Source organism: Cervus canadensis, chromosome 4 (genome assembly GCF_019320065.1).
Source record: "Cervus canadensis isolate Bull #8, Minnesota chromosome 4, ASM1932006v1, whole genome shotgun sequence".
Lineage (NCBI taxonomy): Eukaryota > Metazoa > Chordata > Mammalia > Artiodactyla > Cervidae > Cervus > Cervus canadensis.
Window position 1 is genome coordinate 103,215,714 of NC_057389.1, and position 21,298 is coordinate 103,237,011.

At 49.5% G+C, this 21,298-nt stretch overlaps 1 protein-coding gene and 1 pseudogene across 6 annotated transcripts; one reads left to right on the forward strand and one right to left on the reverse strand.

Annotated features, from left to right (window-relative positions):
- Positions 1-902: 902 nt before the first annotated feature.
- LOC122440708 (bone marrow stromal antigen 2-like) lies at positions 903-14,122 on the reverse strand. Of its 5 annotated transcripts, none has more exons than XR_006269145.1 (6): positions 13,925-14,117; positions 4,535-4,861; positions 3,713-3,767; positions 3,383-3,434; positions 2,978-3,131; positions 903-2,785 (listed from the first exon to the last, which is right to left on the reverse strand). XR_006269145.1 is itself a non-coding variant. In XM_043467266.1 (6 exons), the coding sequence occupies exons 1-5, from the start codon at positions 13,958-13,960 to the stop codon at positions 3,035-3,037; spliced, it is 567 nt and encodes a 188-aa protein (XP_043323201.1). In that variant the 5' UTR covers positions 13,961-14,112; the 3' UTR covers positions 903-2,785; positions 3,016-3,034. The 5 variants fall into 5 exon arrangements, 3 of the variants coding, with proteins under 3 accessions (XP_043323201.1, XP_043323200.1, XP_043323202.1); XM_043467266.1 differs by having other exon boundaries at positions 3,016-3,131; positions 13,925-14,112; XR_006269146.1 differs by lacking the exons at positions 903-2,785; positions 2,978-3,131; positions 3,383-3,434; positions 3,713-3,767; positions 4,535-4,861 and adding exons at positions 11,636-11,952; positions 12,145-12,298; positions 12,550-12,601; positions 12,880-12,934 and having other exon boundaries at positions 13,640-14,103.
- Positions 14,123-15,807: 1,685 nt separating this feature from the next.
- Positions 15,808-17,926, forward strand: LOC122440709 (annotated as a pseudogene). Its single transcript, XR_006269147.1, has one exon. The product of XR_006269147.1 is annotated as an ornithine decarboxylase-like (transcript).
- Positions 17,927-21,298: the final 3,372 nt, after the last annotated feature.

The following is a 21,298-nucleotide window of genomic DNA, read 5'->3' on the forward strand; positions in this document are numbered from 1 at the left end:
AGTGGAAGACAGAGGAGCCTGGCAAGCTGCAGTCCATGGGGTTGCAAAGGGAGGGACACCACCTAGTGACTGAACAATGACAATTTCCTAACCCCACCGCCCAACTCCATTCAAGCCACTCAGCAGCCAAATGAGCAGGGATCAGGGATGGACTTGCTGTGGAGACTGACATGGAGCCTGTGTGTCCCCTGAGTAGGGCCTCCCTCCCAGGCTAGGACTCCAGGTGTAGACAGGGCCCTTGGCAAAGCTGATATCGGAGCTCCACTGGGCTGAATTTTGAACTTCAGGGTCAGCTTAGGACCATGATTTCAGGCAGGGGTCAAGATTGTGTGTGCCCAGCCCTGCCTCCCTGCCAGACCTGGGCAAGTGATTTCATCCTAGCCTTAGTTTCCATAGCTGTAAATCGGGGATGAATGTAAGAGAACTTTTCTGTGCCCTTCCACATTATGCAACCAAAAAGGGCTGTATTCACCTTATTCTAGTCTCAGCCCTGGAAACAGAAAGTTTCTGAGTTTCCCTCTAAGATTTCGATTGGAAAAAGTAATGCATATCTTCTGAATTTATGCTTTAAAACATTATGTATATATATAATTGGCTGTGCCAGGTCTTATTCGTGGCAAACTGAATCTTTGTTTGGACACACGGAATCTTATTGGCTGCCTGTGGGATCTAGTTTCCTGATCAGGGCCAAATCAGGCCCCCCTGCATTGGGAGCATGGAGTCTTACCCACTGGATCACTCGGGAAGTCCCAATCTATCTTTTTCTTTCCATTTCTGGCTGTGCCTTTCGGAATGTGGGATCTTAGTTCCCTGACAACAGATCTAACCCATGTCCCCTGCAGTGGAAGTGAGGTGCCTTAACCACCAGACCACACGGATGTCCCAACCTTTGTTATTTTTTAAAGACTCATTTTATTTGGTTTGCACAAATTCAGCAAAAATAGTCCAGAAACTTTCCATCAACCCCACACCCCATTTCCCCTACTTTGGTCATTCATCTATAAGGTACCTGTGTTGCAATGTATGAACCAATACTGACTGATAACAGTATTAACTGAAGTCCATGCATTATTCCGATCTCCTCAGCTTTCCCCTAATGTCCCCTCTCTGCCCCCGGATCCTCATGGGACCCTTAGTCCTGATGCCTCTTTAGGCTCCCTTTGGTCAGGCAGATTCTCGAGCTTTCTTGGTCTTGACGACCTTGAGAGTTTAGAGTCAGGTGTTCTGTAGGGTGGTCCTCGGTTGGGATTTGTCTGGTGTTTTTCTCATGGTTGGACTGGGCTTTGGCAAGAAGGACCGGAGAGGGAAATTGCCTTTCTCATCACATACGTGTGTCCATGGCACGTACTATCCCCTGCCTTAGCCTGTGATGTTGATCATGGCCCCCTGGCTGAGGTGGTGTCCGTCGGGTGTCTGCACCATAAAGCGACCTCCTTCCTCCCTTCCACCTGTGCCTTCTGCAAAGAGGTGACGATTTGTAGTCCACCAACGCCATGGGAAGCCACACGTCATCCTCTTGAGGGCGAGATATTTGTGTATGTTATTTAATATTCTTCCGCCTGGGAGATTTTTCTCCTCTCTTTCATTTATTGTTTTAACCAGTCATGTATTTATATTTCTGTGAACTTATGGATATTTATTTTACATGTGATGATATTAATTTTGTCACTCAAACTGTTCCAACTTTGGCTCTTTCTCATTTTTGACAAGCTTCATTCCACTAAAGCATTCTGGGACATTCTTTGCAGTCACGTAGAGAACATACGCTTATAAGGGGCTCTGTTAACGAAGGCCACCATCATCCACTATTTTAGGAGCAGGGGGTACACTCAGGGAGAGCTTTCTTTCCTTTTTATTGGTCATGTCTCCCAGCTTATGGGATACCAGTTCCTAGACCAGGGATTGAACCCAGGCCACGGGAGCCTGGAATCTGAACCACTGAGTCATCTGAGAACTCCTCGAGGACTTCATTTTGAGAAGCAGAGAAACCTTTAGGGGGAGGGGCTCCCAGAGCTGGGTACTGCCGGATGAATAGGAGCTTGGGGGACGGAGGTGGCAGGACCAGGAGACACAGATCTGTCCCGAGTCTGTACACCCACGTTTGAATCCCAGCCCTGCCCTTCCTGCCGGAGGGGATTGGGAGCCAGGACAAAGTGGCCCTCGTCACAGCCTCGGTTTCCTCGTGGAACCATGTCATCAGAAGCTGAAATGGGAATGAGATGAGAGAAGCCAGGAGATGAGGGAAGAAAACTGCAGGCAGGGAGCACTGACGAGGGTCCTTCAGATGCTGTCCGCAGAGAAGAGGGCTGGGGATGCAGTGGGTGGTGCCTGCTGGAATCCTAGAGATCTTGAGGAACATTCTAGAGCAGGAAAGGCTGGCTGTGGATGTCAATAGATGTCCACCTTTGTCTGCAGGGCAGGCCTCAGATGCTTTGGGAGGTCACACAGTAATGCTGCAACACTTGAGAGTCCAGTTTTCCCCCTAAAGGGAGGTTTACATTTCAAGTCCAAAGACCCAAGAGGAAAGTGACTTTCTAAGAGCAGTTGTCAGCAAGATGGAGGTGCTGCAACCTGACTCGCGTGCCATCCCTAGCTGTGGGCGGCCTTGGGCCAGCTCTGTTACTTTCCCACTCAATGCATCCTTTCAGGACTTCCCTGGCTTGGGCCCCTTAGGCTACCCCATCGTCCTTACAATCTGTTGCCATGTGGTCGTGTCAGGACTGGCCAGGTCCGGAAGCCTCAACCCGGGAATCCGAGCTGGAGTCGGCCCAGTCCTGCTTGTGGCCTAAAGAGAGCAGAATAGGGAGTCAGAGGCAGACGGATCCCGGGCTCCGCCCCCAGCCCCAGCAGACTCTAGAGCCCCTGCCAACACACTGAGCCCTCCCTCCATCCCCAGACTCCACTTCCCGGTGCTCTGCCCTCTGCCCCGACGGCAGGCCACCTCCCCAGACCCTGACCCAGCCCCAGCTCCCGGCACCTTCGAGCTTTCTTCTCCCAGGAGCTGCCCAATCCTACCGGCCGGCTTTCTGGGATCTCATGTTAGCAGAGCGCTGACGACCAAGACCGCGATCACAACGAATAGGAAGCTCCAGCAGCTGGACGCGTTGTTTCTGGACGTCTCACTCTGTCTTCTGGAGTAGAGATCAGGGCCACTCAGGCAGCTGCCGGGCCGCTCAAGGTTTCTCCCCTAAGAATCTGCACTCCTCTCCCACCAAGTCTCTGGGCAGGAGAGTGAGCAGCGGCCACCCCAGGGATGTGTGACAGATGGGACGAGGCTGGACTTAAACTTAGTCCCCTGAGCATCGGGAGTTTTTCTGAGCAGAAGGGACTCGGGAGTCTGGGGGTGGAGTGAAAGGGGCGTGGCCGGGGCGTGGTCTCGCACCTCAGTCTCTCCCAAGCGTCCTGCAGCTGTTGGTTCAGGGTCGCCAACTCTCCTGTTTGCGGAATAGGGTACAGATTCAGGGGCCTCGACACAGTGACCTCGCTAAGCCACCTGACACGCAGCCGGGACCTCACGGGACTGAGCGCGGTGATCATTCATCCCCAGCAGGGAAACTCGGCTCCCGGCTCCCCCACCCCAAATGGAATCTGGGCCCCCTTCCTCATGCCTGATCACAGCCCTGGGACCCTCCCTCCCGACTCCCTTTCAACACCTGCCCTGTCCTGTCCACCTAGCCCACTCCGCGGAACCCGGGTCATCTGCTTTTCTCACCCTGAAGCTCCTCCACTCGTGCCTGCTCCTTCTTCAGAGAGTCCCTCAGGGTCACCTGGGTCAGAGGGGAGGGTCAGAACCTGGACTCCTGTGCCTGGGTGCTGGACCCCTCCCTGAGCCCCGGGATCAGAGGCGCTCAGATGCACACCCCCTTCATTTCCCCTCCAACCCTCTGCCTGCCCCTCAGTCTCCCACCTTGAAGAATGGACACAACCTCCCACCTTCCCGGGACACCGGTAAGAGTGTGATCCTCAATGTGGGAGTTTTGAAGGCCCCCCAGAAGAGAATTTGGAGGGTCCCAATGCCACGACTCTAGGAGAAGTTTCTAGATGCCCTGGGCTATAGCCCAATAAGATTAGGAGTTCCTTCTATAACCAGAAAGAAGGGTCTGGGGGTGGGAAGTGGGGGTGATGATTTCAAAGCCCGAGTTAGAGGTCCACGAGAGTTTCAAGGTCCTCCATGTTAGAACAGAAGTGAAAATTTCGAAGGCTCTCAGGAGGCAGTGGAAGGAGCTGGGGAGGTCCTCGTCGAGCCCCTGGAGGGGATTTCTGCTCCCCAAGATTGGCCCAAGGGGTGTTTCTAGCTGCCCCCATTCAAGCGCCAGAGTTTAGAGATCCTTCATGCCCTAAAGGGATACTGACGCCCATAATGGGAGTTTTAAGGCTCCCCCCTACACACACCAGCACCCCAGAGAGAGTTTGGAGGTTCCCAAACCCTGGTAGTGACAAAAGGACACAGTTTCAAGGTCTATCTCGATCTCCACGAAGACCCTGGGAGAGACCTCCACGCTCGGGGCCCTCTCGAGGAGGTGCAATGTCTTATCACCGTCTGTTCGCAGGTGGCAGCTTCGGCTTCCTTCTGGTGTAAGACTTCCTGAGCCTGGTGTAGCTGGCGCTGCAGGTGTTGGTTGAGCCCCTGACACTCTGTCTGTGCTCGGAGGCCATCCAGGCAGGCCTCGCTGTTGGCCCTGACAGCGAAGTAGATCAGGGGCGCAAGCAGCCCCGCCACCACCAGGAGCAGCAGGAGCCCCAGCCACAGCGGCAGCTTGCGGCCACACCGCGCTGACTCACTCGCGTCCTTTTCCTTATCTGTGGCCATCACGGACTCGCTCATGTCGTTTTCTTTGTTGAGCATCACGGACTCGCTCATGTCCTCCTCGGTGTCCGTGGGCACTGGTCTGCAGAGAACAGAAGTAGTGCCATCCTGAACCGCTGGGACCTTTATAGGCTAGGCCTGCCCCCTGATTAGCATAATAGCGGTGCTGACCAATGGGAAGCTCCAGGATCTCTGATTTGGAGACACTTGAATGGAGCCCGTGCAGGCAGAGGGAAGCCAGGCTTTCGGTTTAGGTTTCCGTTTCCTTTTTCTGGGAAAAAACAGTGAGTTGCTTTTGCCAAATTCTGACCTTGGACTTTCTGGGTTGGATGCTGGCCAGGAAGATCCTGAGAGAGGGGAGTGGGGCTCCCTGGGACACCCCATGTCAAGTCCTGGCCCTTCTCCCACCTGGATCTGAGGGAGACAATTGCACTTACTGGGCACCCGGTGCACGCCAGCTCTGTGTCCGTCTGTACCACAAACGCACGAGGCAGAGGGCAGTTTTTGGGCCCCAAGTCCCCACCTGGGAGAAATGAAGGCTAGAGGTGGTGGTGACTGGAGGCAGGATTGTATCTGACTGAGGAGACTGGGTTTTGAATTAAGGGATCTCCTGGTGACCTTGAGGGCTTCACTTAGTGTCTCTGTCCCCTGCCGAGCGGACCATCAAGAGTCGTGGAGGGTGTCAGAGGACCGACCAGATCCTGCAGGGAGACGGGAGAAGAGCGGGACCTCCAACACTACTCAGACTGCAGTTGTCCTCCATGGCCACCAGGGGACGCACCAGACAGCAAACAACCACCCAGGCCCTTGTCCTGGCTCCAGGCTGGAACTTGGTCTTAACTGTCAGCATCTGCCTCTACCTCCTGGGAGACTACACATAAACCCTCTGAACAGTAACCGAACATTGCCTTTAGGGACCTTCCCAGGGCAGGATCTTCCCCCATATCTTCTGTTTTAGCTCCTTTATGAAGTATGGAGATAATAGTATCTAATACACGTTCCTGAATTGTTTTTACAGGTGTGAAAATGCCACCTCCCTTCCTCCTACCCCAGCCACACACACCAAATGGAAGATGTTAACTGCTTGAGGATCATGAGCATGTAGCCCCCAGACCTACTGGTTGAAAAGGATGTTAGTCCCTGTGACCTCACTATCAGTCACTCAGAGAATCGTCCAATGCCCTGCATCCACTCGCCTCTCCCCTGGGCTTTGAAAATGCTTTTCAGAAACCTTTGGCGGGTTCAGGATTCTTTGGGGGCATAAGCTACCTGCCTTCTTGCAAGGCCCAGCAATAAAACTTTCTCTCTTACAAACTCCATAATTTTTGTATGTTTGTCCTCACTGTGTGTCAGGCACATGGACTTCTGTTAACAGAACCTCACTTCCCTCATCTGTAACTTGGGGCCATTAGAGGAGCGGCCTCGTCAGGAAGGGCCAATGAGGAGTTTTGAGTAAAGTGCTTTGGCATCCAGTGGGCTCTCAGTGGAGGTGTGGCTGGGCATGTGACTCAGGGCAGAAGGACTGGTGGGAAACGTGGAAATAAGGCCCAGGAGTGAGGAGTACGTTTAGAGGAAAGAAAGTCAGATCCATTAGGGACACTTTGAACCCAAAGGACCTGGGCGGGGGGTGTCTAAGGAGAGACCTCCAAAGGGGGTGCGTGACATTCCAGGGAACTCAGGCCGCACTGATCTCCCTTCCATGTGACCAAGGGGACCAGAACTTCCAGCTGGAGACTGGCCTGATTACCCACTTCCTGTTGCAGGAAGTGACTTCTGGAAGGCAGCTATGCAATTGTCCAGTGGCTTCTTTAACGACAGCCCACCACTACCCAGATTCTGGGGGCTCAGACATTTGCAGGGTTTGCGGTCCGCTGGATCAGATGGCACGTGGGCCAAATCCAGGGACCCCGGTCCTCAGGACGACACCCCTCTGCCTAGTTACACTGCTCAAGGCGAAGACCCACTCCAACAACTCCAGAGATGAGTCTACACGTGGACATCACCAGACAGTCTATCTGACATCAGACTATGCTCTTTGCCCCCAAAGATGGAGAAGCTCTATACAGTCAGCAAAAATAAGACCTGGAGCTGACTGTGGCTCAGATCATGACTCCTGATTGAAAAATTCAGGCTTAAATTAAAGCAAGTAGTGGAAAACCACTAGGCCCTTCAGGTCTGACCTAAATCCAATCCCTTACAGTGGAGGTGATGAATAGATTCAAAGGATTAGATCTGGTAGACAGAGCGCCTGAAGAACTATGGACAGAGGTTTATAACAATGCAGAGGAGTCAGTGACCAAAACCTTTCCGGAGCCAAAAAAGTGCCCGAAGCAAAGTGGCTGTCGGTGCTTAGTGACTTGGTCATGTCTGACTCTTTGTGACCTCATGGACTCTAGCCTGCCAGGCTCCTCTGTGCATGGGGATTCTCCAGGCAGGAATACTGGAGTGGGTGGCCATGCCCTCCTTCAGGGGCTCTTTACAACCCATGGATCTAACCCAGGTCCCCTGCATTGCAGGCAGATTTTACTGTCCGAGGCACCAGGGTTGCCTGAGGAGGTCTGACAAATAGGTGGGAAAAGACGGAAAGTGAAAGGCAAGGGAGAAGGGAAAGATAAACCCAACTGAATGCAGAGTTTCAGAGAAAACCAAGGAGACATGAGAAGGCCTTTTTCAGGAAGAATCCAAAGAAATAGAGAAAAACAGTCGAATGGGAAAAACTAGAGAATTCTTCTAAAAAATTGGAACATTTCATGGGAAGATGGGCTCAGTGAAGGGCAGAATCAGCAAGAAGCTAAGAGAAATAGACACGATGAAGAAAAGGTGGCGAGAATATGCAGAAAAACTCTATAAGATGGGTCTGTGTGACCTAGATAAGCATGATGCCGATGGCACTCACCTAGAGCCGAACATCCTGCAGTGTGAAGTTAAGTGGGCCTTAGGAAGCATTGCTATAAGCAAAGCTAGTGGAGGTGATGGAGTTCCACCTGATCTATTTCAAATCCAAAAAGATGATGCTGTTAAAGTGCTGCTCTCAATATGTCAGCAGGTTTGTGATACTCAAAGCTGGAAGAGGTCAGTTTTCATTGCAATCTGAAAGAATGGCAATGCCAAAGAATGTTCAAACTACCATACAATTGTGCTCATTTCAGATGCTAGCAAGGTTTTGCTCAAAATTCTTCAGGCTAGGCTTTAGCAGTACATGAACCAAGAACATGCATTGTATGAGGTGGGTTTCAAAAAGGCAGAGGAACCAGAGGTCAAATGGCCAACATTCTTGGATTGTGGAGAAAGCAAGGGAGTTCCAGAAAAAAATCTACTTTTACTTCATTGACTATGCTAAAGGCTTTGACTGTGTGGATCACAACAAAGTGTGGAAAATTCTGAAAGAGATGAGAGTACACGACCACCTTGCCTGTCTCCTGAGGAACCTGTATACGGGTCACAAAGCAAATGTAGAATTGGACCTGGAACCACCGACTGGCTCAAAACTGAGAAAGGAGTGAGGCATGGCTGTGTGTCGTCACCTGCCTATTTAACTTTACGCTGAGTACCACATGTGAGATGCTGGCCTGGATGATGGCCAGCTGGATCAAGATTAGCAGGAGAAACAGCAACAACTTCACACATGCAGAGGACACCACTCTAATGCAGAAAGGGAAGAGGAACTAAAGAGCCTCTAGATGAAGATGAAAGAGGAGAATGAAAAAGCTGGCTTGAAACGCAAGATTCATAAAACTAAGATCAAGGCATCTGGTCCCATCACTTCACGGAAAATAAAATCAGAAAAAGCATGTGACAGATTTTCTTTTCTTGGTTTCCAAAGTCACTGGGGATGGTGACTACAGACATCAAATTAAAAGATGTTTGCTCCTTGGAAGAAAAGCTCTGACAAACCTAGGCAGGATATTAAAAAGCAGACACATCACATTTCCAACAGAATTCCATATGTTTACAACTATGGTCTTTTCAGTAGTCACGTGTGGATGGGAGAGTTGGACCATAAAGAAGGCTGAGCACTGAAGAATCGAGGCTGTCGAATTGAGGTGCTGGAGAAGACCCTTGAGGGATCCTTGGACAGCAAGGAGATCAAACCAGTCAATCCTAGAGGAAGCCAACCCTGAATATTCATTGGAAGGACTGATGCTGAAGCTCCAATACGTTGGCCACCTGATTGGAAGAGCCAACTCATTGGAAAGACCCTGAGGCTGAGAATGATTGAAGGCAAGAGGAGAAGGCGGATTAAATTAAAGCAAGTAGTGCTTTATGCACCATAAAGATTTCGATTGGAAAAAGAGGATGAGTTGGTTAGATGCATCACCGACTCAGTGGACATGAATTTGAGCAAACTCTGGGAGATAGTGGAAGACAGAGGAGCCTGGCAAGCTGCAGTCCATGGGGTTGCAAAGGGAGGGACACCACCTAGTGACTGAACAATGACAATTTCCTAACCCCACCGCCCAACTCCATTCAAGCCACTCAGCAGCCAAATGAGCAGGGATCAGGGATGGACTTGCTGTGGAGACTGACATGGAGCCTGTGTGTCCCCTGAGTAGGGCCTCCCTCCCAGGCTAGGACTCCAGGTGTAGACAGGGCCCTTGGCAAAGCTGATATCGGAGCTCCACTGGGCTGAATTTTGAACTTCAGGGTCAGCTTAGGACCATGATTTCAGGCAGGGGTCAAGATTGTGTGTGCCCAGCCCTGCCTCCCTGCCAGACCTGGGCAAGTGATTTCATCCTAGCCTTAGTTTCCATAGCTGTAAAACGGGGATGAATGTAAGAGAACTTTTCTGTGCCCTTCCACATTATGCAACCAAAAAGGGCTGTATTCACCTTATTCTAGTCTCAGCCCTGGAGACAGAAAGTTTCTGAGTTTCCCTCTAAGATTTCGATTGGAAAAGGTAATGCATATTCTTGTGAATTTATGCTTTAAAACATTATGTATATATATAATTGGCTGTGCCAGGTCTTATTCGTGGCAAACTGAATCTTTGTTTGGACACACGGAATCTTATTGGCTGCCTGTGGGATCTAGTTTCCTGATCAGGGCCAAATCCGGCCCCCCTGCATTGGGAGCATGGAGTCTTACCCACTGGATCACTCGGGAAGTCCCAGTCTATCTTTTTCTATCCATTTTTGGCTGTGCCTTTCGGAATGTGGGATCTTAGTTCCCTGACAACAGATCTAACCCATGTCCCCTGCAGTGGAAGTGAGGTGCCTTAACCACCAGACCACACGGATGTCCCAATCTTCATTATTTTTTAAAGACTCATTTTATTTGGTTTGCACAAATTCAGCAAAAATAGTCCAGAAACTTTCCATCAACCCCACACCCCATTTCCCCTACTTTGGTCATTCATCTATAAGGTACCTGTGTTGCAATGTATGAACCAATACTGACTGATAACAGTATTAACTGAAGTCCATGCATTATTCCGATCTCCTCAGCTTTCCCCTAATGTCCCCTCTCTGCCCCCGGATCCTCATGGGACCCTTAGTCCTGATGCCTCTTTAGGCTCCCCTGGGTCAGGCAGATTCTCTGGATTCCTTGGTCTTGACGACCTTGAGAGTTTAGAGTCAGGTGTTCTGTAGGGTGGTCCTCGGTTGGGATTTGTCTGGTGTTTTTCTCATGGTTGGACTGGGCTTTGGCGAGAAGGACAGGAGAGGGAAATTGCCTTTCTCATCACATACGTGTGTCCATGGCACGTACTATCTCCTGCCTTAGCCTGTGATGTTGATCATGGCCCCCTGGCTGAGGTGGTGTCCGTCGGGTGTCTGCACCATAAAGCGACCTCCTTCCTCCCTTCCACCTGTGCCTTCTGCAAAGAGGTGACGATTCATAGCCCACCAACGCCATGGGAAGCCACACGTCATCCTCTTGAGGGCGAGATATTTGTGTATGTTATTTAATATTCTTCCGCCTGGGAGATTTTTCTCCTCTCTTTCATTTATTGTTTTAACCAGTCATGTGTTTATATTTCTGTGAACTCATGGATATTTATTTTACATGTGATGATATTAATTTTGTCACTCAAACTGTTCCAACTTTGGCTCTTTCTCATTTTTGACAAGCTTCATTCCACTAAAGCATTCTGGGACATTCTTTGCAGTCACGTAGAGAACATACGCTTATAAGGGGCTCTGTTAACGAAGGCCACCATCATCCACTATTTTAGGAGCAGGGGGTACACTCAGGGAGAGCTTTCTTTCCTTTTTATTGGTCATGTCTCCCAGCTTATGGGATACCAGTTCCTAGACCAGGGATTGAACCCAGGCCACGGGAGCCTGGAATCTGAACTACTGAATCATCTGAGAACTCCTCGGGGACTTCATTTTGAGAAGCAGAGAAACCCTTGGGCGAGGGGCTCCCAGAGCCTGGTACTGCCGGATGAATAGGAGCTTGGGGGACGGAGGTGGCAGGACCAGGAGACACAGATCTGTCCCGAGTCTGCACACCCACGTTTTGAGTCCCAGCCCTGCCCTTCCTGCCGGAGGGGATTGGGAGCCAGGACAAAGTGGCCCTCGTCACAGCCTCGGTTTCCTCGTGGAACCACTGTCATCAGAAGATGAAATGGGAATGAGATGAGAGAAGCCAGGAGATGAGGGGAGAAAACTGCAGGCAGGGAGCACTGACGAGGGTCCTTCAGATGCTGTCCGCAGAGAAGAGGGCTGGGGATGCAGTGGGTGGTGCCTGCTGGAACCCCAGAGATCTTGAGGAACATTCTAGAGCAGGAAAGGCTGGCTGTGGATGTCAATGGATGTCCACCTTTGTCTGCAGGGCAGGCCTCAGATGCTTTGGGAGGTCACACAGTAATGTTGCAACACTTGAGAGTCCAGTTTTCCCCCCAAAAGGGAGGTTTACATTTCGAGTCCAAAGACCCAAGAGGAAAGTGACTTTCTAAGAGCAGTTGTCAGCAAGATGGAGGTGCTGCAACCTGACTCGCGTGCCATCCCTAGCTGTGGGCGGCCTTGGGCCAGCTCTGTTACTTTCCCACTCAATGCATCCTTTCAGGACTGCCCTGGCTTGGGCCCCTTAGGCTACCCCATCGTCCTTACAATCTGTTGCCATGTGGTCGTGTCAGGACTGGCCAGGTCCGGAAGCCTCAACCCCGGAATCCGAGCTGGAGTCGGCCCAGTCCTGCTTGTGGCCTAAAGAGAGCAGAATAGGGAGTCAGAGGCAGACGGATCCCGGGCTCCGCCCCCAGCCCCAGCAGACTCTAGAGCCCCTGCCAACACACTGAGCCCTCCCTCCATCCCCAGACTCCACTTCCCGGTGCTCTGCCCTCTGCCCCGACGGCAGGCCACCTCCCCAGACCCTGACCCAGCCCCAGCTCCCGGCACCTTCGAGCTTTCTTCTCCCAGGAGCTGCCCAATCCTACCGGCCGGCTTTCTGGGATCTCATGTTAGCAGAGCGCTGACGACCAAGACCGCGATCACAACGAATAGGAAGCTCGAGCAGCTGGACGCGTTGTTTCTGGACGTCTCACTCTGTCTTCTGGAGTAGAGATCAGGGCCACTCAGGCAGCTGCCGGGCCGCTCAAGGTTTCTCCCCTAAGAATCTGCACTCCTCTCCCACCAAGTCTCTGGGCAGGAGAGTGAGCAGCGGCCACCCCAGGGATGTGTGACAGATGGGACGAGGCTGGACTTAAACTTAGTCCCCTGAGCATCGGGAGTTTTTCTGAGCAGAAGGGACTCGGGAGTCTGGGGGTGGAGTGAAAGGGGCGTGGCCGGGGCGTGGTCTCGCACCTCAGTCTCTCCCAAGCGTCCTGCAGCTGTTGGTTCAAGGTCGCCAACTCTCCTGTTTGCGGAATAGGGTACAGATTCAGGGGCCTCGACACAGTGACCTCGCTAAGCCACCTGACACGCAGCCGGGACCTCACGGGACTGAGCGCGGTGATCATTCATCCCCAGCAGGGAAACTCGGCTCCCGGCTCCCCCACCCCAAATGGAATCTGGGCCCCCTTCCTCATGCCTGATCACAGCCCTGGGACCCTCCCTCCCGACTCCCTTTCAACACCTGCCCTGTCCTGTCCACCTAGCCCACTCCGCGGAACCCGGGTCATCTGCTTTTCTCACCCTGAAGCTCCTCCACTCGTGCCTGCTCCTTCTTCAGAGAGTCCCTCAGGGTCACCTGGGTCAGAGGGGAGGGTCAGAACCTGGACTCCTGTGCCTGGGTGCTGGACCCCTCCCTGAGCCCCGGGATCAGAGGCGCTCAGATGCACACCCCCTTCATTTCCCTCCCAACCCTCCCCCTGACCCTCACTCTTCTACCATGAAAAATGGGCAGAACCTCCCACCTTCCTGGCACACCCATAAGAGCGTGAACCTCAAAGTGGGAGTTTTGAAGGCCCCCCAGAAGAGAATTTGGAGGGTCCCCATGCCCAGACTCTAGGAGAAATTTCTAGCTGCCCTGGGCTATATATAGCCCAATAAGATTAAGAGTTCCTTCTATAACCAGAAAGAAGGGTCTGGGGGTGGGAAGTGGGGGTGATGATTTCAAAGCCTGAGTTAGAGGTCCACGATGTTAGAACAGAAGTGAAAATTTCGAAGGCTCTCAGGATGTAGTTGAAAGAGCTGGGGAGGTCCTCGTCCCAGCCCCTAGAGGGGATTTCTGCTCCCCAAGATTGGCCCAAAGGGAGTTTCTAGCTCTCCCCATTCAAGCACCAGAGTTTAGAGATCCTTCATACCCTAAAGGGATACTGACACCCATAATGGGAGTTTTAAGGCTCCCCCCTACACACACCAGCACCCCAGAGAGAGTTTGGAGGTTCCCAAACCCTGGTAGTTACAAAGGGACACAGTTTCAAGGTCTATCTCGATCTCCACAATGTCTTACCACAGTCTGGTTGTAGGTGGCAGCTTCGGCTTCCTTCTCGTGTAAGACTTCCTGGGCCTGGTGTAGCTGGCGCTGCAGGTGTTGGTTGAGCCCCTGACACTCTGTCTGTGCTCGGAGGCCATCCAGGCAGGCCTCGCTGTTGGCCCTGACAGCGAAGTAGATCAGGGGCGCAAGCAGCCCCGCCACCACCAGGAGCAGCGGGAACGCCAGCCACAGCTTGCGGCCACACCGCGCTGACTCACTCGCGTCCTTTTCCTTGTCTGTGGCCTTCACAGAGTCACTCATGTCCTTTTCCTTGTTGAGCATCACGGACTCGCTCATGTCCTCCTCGGTGTCCGTGGGCACTGGTCTGCAGAGAACAGAAGTAGTGCCATCCTGAACCGCTGGGACCTTTATAGGCTAGGCCTGCCCCCTGATTAGCATAAGAGCGGTGCCGACCAAAGAGAAGCTCCAGGAGTTTCCTCTGACTTGGAGACACTTGAATGGAGCCCGTGCAGGCAGAGGGAAGCCCGGCTTTCAGTTTAGGTTTCGGTTTCCTTTTTCCTTTTCCCGGGAAAAAATGGTGAGCTGCTTTTGCCAAGTTGTGGCCTTGGGCGCTCTGGGTTGGATGCTGGCCAGTAAGATCCTGTGAGAGGGGAGTGGGGCTCCCTGGGACACCCCATGTCAAGTCCTGGCCCTTCTCCCACCTGGATCTGAGGGAGACAATTGCACTTACTGGGCACCCGGTGCACGCCAGCTCTGTGTCCGTCTGTACCACAAACGCACGAGGCAGAGGGCGTTTTTTTGGCCTCAGGTCGCCAACTGGGAGAAATGAAGGCTGAGAAGTCAGTGGTGACTGGGGCAGTGTTGTGTCTGACTGAGGAGACTGGATTTTGAACTCAGGGATCTCCTGGTGACCTTGAGGGCTTCACTTAGCGTCTCTGTCCCCTGCCGAGCGGACCATCAAGAGCCGTGGAGGGTGTCAGAGGACCGACCAGATCCTGCAGGGAGACGGGAGAAGAGCGGGACCTCCAACACTACTCAGACTGCAGTTGTCCTCCATGGCCACCAGGGGACGCACCAGACAGCAAACAACCACCCAGGCCCTTGTCCTGGCTCCAGGCAGGAACTTGCTCTTAACTGACAGCATCTGCCTCTACCTCCTCGGGACTCCACATCAACCCTCTGAACCGAACAGGACTCCAAGCGGCCTTCCCAGGGCGACTCCTCCCCCATATCTTCTGTTTTAGCTCCTTTATGAAATATGGAGATAATAGTATCTAATACACATTCCTGAGTTGTTTTTTACAGATGAAAACGCCCATGCCCTATGGGGTGTCCCAGGGAGCCCCACTCCCCTCTCACAAGGTCTTGCTGGCCAGCATCCAATCCAGAAAGCCCCAGGCCAGAATTTGGCAAAAGCGACCCACCGTTTTTTCCGGGAAAACGATAAAGGAAACTGAAACCAACACCTAAACCAAAAGCCTGGGCTGCCCCCTGCCTGCACAGGCTCCAAATGAAAAAGCTGCTGCTGCTGCTAAGTCGCTTCAGTCCTTTCCAACTCTGTGACCCCATAGACCGTATATCCCACCAGGCTCCTCTGTCCCTGGGATTCTGCAGGCAAGAACACTGGAGTGGGTTGCCATGTCCTTCTCCCAATGAGAAAGCCCCACCAACCAAATGGAAGATGTTTAGTACTGAGGACCATTAGCGTTTACTCCCCAGACCTACTGGTGGGAAAGGATGGATGATGTTAATCCCTATGACAAGCACCCTGTGACCTTCTCATCAGCCACTCAGAGAATTGTAAATGAGCTCTAATCTAATTGGCCTAAAAGAAAGAAGTGAGTGCTTACAAAGCAAACAATTCTAAATACAAGAGAAATTAACCTAAATGAATTTCAGGTTCAGGTGAACTGGGAAATATTCAGTATTAAATACTTGATATTAATCTTTGTCTGTTGATCTACCTAATGTAGACATGTCTAAGAGTAATTAACATTAAGCAGAATATTTTCATTGTATCTAGGTTTAATACAAGTTAAATATTATATCTGTTACAAGTTTGTCAGCAAGGAAATTACCTCAAGTGAAGAAACTTCTAAAAAATGTAAATGAGATATGAGCCTTTAGATAAACTCTATTAAGAATAATTAAGCTTTAGGAATGTCTGTTTAAAATAGCCTCTCCAGGTCAGTTCCCCCTCAGCCTCCGCCGCCGCCGCCCCTCTGCCAGCGCTCCGGCGCCACCTCGGGCCGGCGGTCCTCCGCGGGAGGGAGCGAGGCGGCGGGCGGCCGGGCGAGCGGCTGACGGGGGCGGCGGGGCGGCCGGCGGGTCCTGCAGCGCTCGGCGGCGGCGTGTTGTCTCCATGGGGTCGGCCCCCCGCGCCCCTGCGCTCTGAGGTGGACAGCAGATTGTGTGTTTATCAAACATTTCCACTGCTGCACAGAGAGCACACACATCTTCAGTGGACTTGGAATTCCTGGAAAATTGCCTTTGTGAAAAGTGGGCATAATCCCTTTAAATTCCATCTCTTAAGTTTTCTATTTTGTTGTGTCTCAAAAAGACATCAAGAAACCATGAACAGCTTTAGTAATGAAGAGTTTGACTGCCATTTCTTGGATGAAGGCTTTACTGCCAAGGACATTCTGGACCAAAAAATTAATGAAGTTTCTTCTTCTGATGATAAGGATGCCTTCTATGTTGCGGACCTGGGAGACATTCTGAAGAAACATCTGAGATGGTTGAAAGCTCTTCCTCGGGTCACCCCCTTTTATGCAGTCAAATGCAATGATAGCAGAACCATAGTGAAGACACTCGCTGCCATTGGGACAGGATTTGACTGTGCCAGCAAGACTGAAATACAATTGGTGCAGAGTCTTGGGGTGCCCCCAGAGAGGATTATCTATGCAAATCCGTGTAAACAAGTGTCTCAGATTAAGTACGCTGCCAATAACGGAGTCCAGATGATGACTTTTGATAGTGAAGTCGAGCTGATGAAAGTTGCCAGGGCACATCCAAAGGCCAAGTTGGTTTTGCGTATCGCCACTGATGATTCCAAAGCAGTCTGTCGCCTCAGTGTCAAATTTGGTGCCACACTTAAAACCAGCAGGCTTCTTTTGGAACGGGCGAAAGAGCTAGATATTGATGTCATTGGTGTCAGCTTCCGTGGGAAGTGGCTGTACTGATCCTGAGACCTTTGTGCAGGCCATCTCTGATGCCCGCTGTGTCTTTGACATGGGCGCTGAGATTGGTTTCAACATGTATCTGCTTGATATTGGTGGTGGCTTTCCTGGATCTGAGGATGTAAAGCTTAAATTTGAAGAGATCATCAGTGTAATCAACCCAGCATTGGACAAGTATTTTCCATCAGACTCTGGAGTGAGAATCATAGCTGAGCCAGGCAGATACTATGTTGCATCAGCTTTCACACTCGCAGTTAATATTATTGCCAAAAAACTTGTATTAAAGGAACAGATGGGCTCTGATGATGAAGAGGAGTCAAGTGAACGGACATTTATGTATTACGTGAATGATGGAGTATATGGTTCATTCAACTGCATCCTTTACGATCATGCACACGTGAAGCCTCTTCTGCAGAAGAGACCCAAACCAGACGAGAAGTATTATTCATGCAGCATCTGGGGACCCACCTGTGACGGCCTGGACCGCATTGTTGAGCTCTGTAACCTGCCCGAGATGCATGTGGGCGATTGGATGCTCTTTGAGAACATGGGTGCTTACACTGTCGCTGCTGCTTCTACTTTCAATGGATTCCAGAGACCCACCATCTACTACGTGATGTCAGGGCCAACGTGGCAACTGATGCAGCAGATCCGGACCCAGGACTTCCCGCCTGGAGTGGAGGAGCCAGACGTCGGTCCCCTGCCCGTGTCCTGTGCCCAGGAGAGCGGCATGAAGAGGCACTCGGCAGCCTGCGCTTCCACGCGTATTAACGTGTAGATACCACTCTTATAGCTGTTAACTGCGAGTTTAGCTTGATTTAAGGGTTTGGGGGGGACCATTTAACTTAATTACTGCTAGTTCTGAGATGTCTATGTGAGTAGGGTTGGCACAGGTGTACCAATGTGGAAGACTGGGAGATGGGGTCACACTTATCTGTGTTCCTATGGAAACTATTTGAATATTTGTTTTATATGGATTTTTATTCACTTTTCAAACATGCTACTAAAGGCTTCAATTGCTGAGCAAGTGTTTGTGGCTTGTGTATCAGCAGGATGGGCCAGAAGCTTAGTGTTGTGACCGGTTTTAACAAAAAGGAATAAAGGATCTTGACATAAAAAAAAACAAAAACAAAAACAGCCTCTCCAAGTAGAGATAACTTGAACTTCTAAAGGTTGTGCTAAACTAAGTGTTGGAACTCTATTGAATAGCTAAGTCATTTCCAAATAAAATAAGACTTTGAAACATTTACTACAGAACACTAATTTCCTCTCACAGAGAAACTAAAAAGATTTGGGATTTTCAATGAATGGTGTTTGTTGTCATCCTAAATGTTCTCTCTAAGAAAGCAAAGGTTTTAGAAATTATCACTGGTATTTATGCTCACCGATGTATAAAGTGCTAATATAAAGTCAGTTCTTGGTTACTTAAAGGAAGTAGGAAGTGTGTTTTCAGTAAAGAAGGTATGAGGAATGTGTTATAGCCACGCTTTCCGGGAAACAAACTCACTCAGAAGGACAATGCAGATAGTGGAGTGCAGTTTATTACACCGACGGGCCCAAGGCAGAGTCTCCTCTTAGCCAAGGACCCCGTCCAGCACTTGTGAAAATCTTTTATACCCCATGTGTACGTGTCCAAACCCACCACCCCAATTCCCTTGAGACTTACATAAACAAAGGAAGGGTAAATACAACTACAATAACCCCATCATTCACGTGTTATGTGTTCAAACAGTCAATAATCAATAAGCCCACAGTTACATTCCAAATAGTTAATAACTGATAGGCCTGTGCTTACATTCTGACAGTGTCCGGAGGCAGGGGTGATTAGTGTCTGTTTTCTCTTAGGTGATGAGTAACCTGGATATGATCTTCAAGGTTCCCCTGTCCGGAGGGGGTCTTATCCTTCCATTGTTGTTCCCACAGGCACTAAGCAGAGAGTTCAGAGTCCACTGGAGAGGTGGCCGAGCACGATCAGCACAGACAGGCCTGAGATGGAGTCCAGGCCCTATGAATTCCTTCTTCAAATGGAATTGCATTTTGTGAAGGGAAAAGAAAGTAAGCCTGACTTATTGATGGCTTTTTAGGATAGAAGAACACAGTAATGGGTACAGAAAATGATAAGGCTTGTGAAAAGTGAACCATGAGGAAAGAGTTTTGTACATGGTTAGGACTAAGTTTAAAATAAAGTTAATTAAATTTATCTTTTAAATAAAGTATGCTGGTGCAAAAAGTTAAATTTAGCTTTTCTCTCTGTTAAGAATCTTATCTTCAGATATTGAACTGCCTTTCATAATAGATTTAAGTTTCTTTATCTCTTAAATGATCTGTTCTGAAATCCTTTATTGTTACTTTGGCTAGTTCAGTTCAGTTCTGTCGCTCAGTCGTGTCCGACTCTTGGCGAACCCACGCCAGGCCTCACTGTCCATCACCAACTCCCAGAGTTTACTCAAACTCATGACCATTGAGTCGGTGACACCATCCAGCCATCTCATCCTCTGTCGTCCCCTTCACCTCCTGCCTTCAGTCTTTCCCAGCATCAGGGTCTTTTCAAATGAGTCAATTCTTCACATCAGGTGGCCAAAGTATTGGAGTTTCAGCTTCATCATCAGTCCTTCCAATGAATATTCAGGACTGATTTCCTTTAGGATGGACTGGTTGGATCTCTTTGCAGTCCAAGGGACTCTCCAGAGTCTTCTCCAACACCACAGTTCAAAAGCATCAATTCTTCGGGCACTCAGCTTTCTTTACATCTCTTCACATCTCACATCCACATACTTCGGCCAAGTGAATAATTGTTGTTTCACAATGACCTATAATCTTATCTGACTGAGTGTTCTAAACCTTTTTGATATTTGTTGACAAAACTTCCTAAATCATTCTAACGAAGAAGATCTCTAGCTAATTTTGGAATGCTTCAGAGGGCCCCTGAAACATCCCAAAGAGAGATATTACACTAATTAGGTTCATTTTGTATACAGAATTACATGGGGAGTATTGTCAAGTGAGTAATGTCTCAGATTATATTCTATGATAAATGTTACTAATATAGATATCCTAGAAACTGTATGGTGTTCCTAAAATTCTGATATGTTTGGGTAAGATGTTATCAGGCATAATTCTAATTACTATCTCAAGATATTGTCATAGCACTAACCAAGTTTTGCAAAAATGCTTTCACTTCAGGAAGATTTATAGACAGGACTTCTGGATAAATACCGGTTTCTGAACTGGGTAAGGATTCTGATGGAAAACTTGATGACTTCAAAAGGTTAACAAAATGACTGAATGAACTGGTGAATATGCTTATAACTGTGTTGGTTTCTATCTGAAAAAGTACTGATTTAAATCTGTGTTTTCCAGCTGTTATCTTTCCTGGTGGTTCAGACAGTAAAGCGTCTGCCTACAATGCGGGAGACCCGGGTTCAATCCCTGGGTGGGGAAGATCTCCTGGAGAAGGAAATGGCAACCCACTCCAGTATTCTCGCCTGGAAAATCCCATGGACGGAGGAGCCTGGTGGACTACAGTCCATGGGGTCACAAAGAGTCCCACACGACTGAGCGACTTCACTTTCCAGCTGTAAGAAGAAGAAGAAACCTTCCCCTCAAACTAATTATGACAGTAATTTGGTAAAATTATATTTTATGAACAAATTGAAACATTTATCTTTTCTCTCTGTCTGAACCCTCCAGAGATTGGAAGCACTTAGTCTCCAGTAACATTATTAGCTAGGTTAAGAAGGGTATCTAACAGGAACAGAAATCTCAAGGAATTTTGGAGACCTTGAGAAGGGAGGAATTTACTTAGATCTGTTAGGCAAAATCTGTGATAAGCCTTCCATAACCTTTCCCTAGCCCTGAAAGGTTTTATTTTAAAAGTTCAGTCTGAGACTATAAAAGTCTCAGCAAAGCAAAGAAGTCTGTGATCAATTATGGTTATGTAAATCATCAGGCCAAGTTTATTGAGACCAGATCTATATTACAAACAAGTGTTAATTTGGTTATATTTGGTAAAAATGATGGTGATTTTAGGGGGAAATTTTTGGGCTTCCCTTGTGGCTCAGCTGGTAAAGAATCCACCAGCAATGCGGGAGACCTGGGTTCAAACCCTGGGTTGCGAAGAACCCCCTGGAGAAGAGAAAGGCTACCCACTCCAGTATTCTGGCCTGGAGAATTCCATGAACTGTATAGACCATGGGGTCACAAAGAATCGGACATGACTGAGTCACATTCACTTTCTTTCACTTTAGGTGAAAAAGATGTTTCAGTGAATCTTAAATCCCAGTTTGTTAATGGAGGTCTGTATCTGCTAAGACTTATTGCCTGGATAGTTCTTAGTTGTTAGAGTGTATTAATGTAAAATTTAATTGAATTATTCAGGGTTGTTTCTGAAGCTTATCTCAGTAATCTATCTTTGGATGAAGATCAGATGCTTCACACATGACCTGCAACCAAGACTGGAAGAAGACATAATTTAAGGAACTGTCTCCAACCTGGA

Excerpts from the sequence above, each read along its gene's own strand:
- LOC122440708 (XM_043467265.1), bottom strand. The coding sequence starts at position 13,960 with ATGAGCGAGTCCGTGATGCTCAACAAGGAAAAGGAC. Across the intron at positions 3,768-4,534 it reads CCACCTGCGAACAGACGGTG|GTGACCCTGAGGGACTCTCT; the intron begins ATAAGACATTGC and ends CCTCTGACCCAG. Across the intron at positions 3,435-3,712 it reads ACGAGTGGAGGAGCTTCAGG|GAGAGTTGGCGACCCTGAAC; the intron begins GTGAGAAAAGCA and ends TTCCGCAAACAG.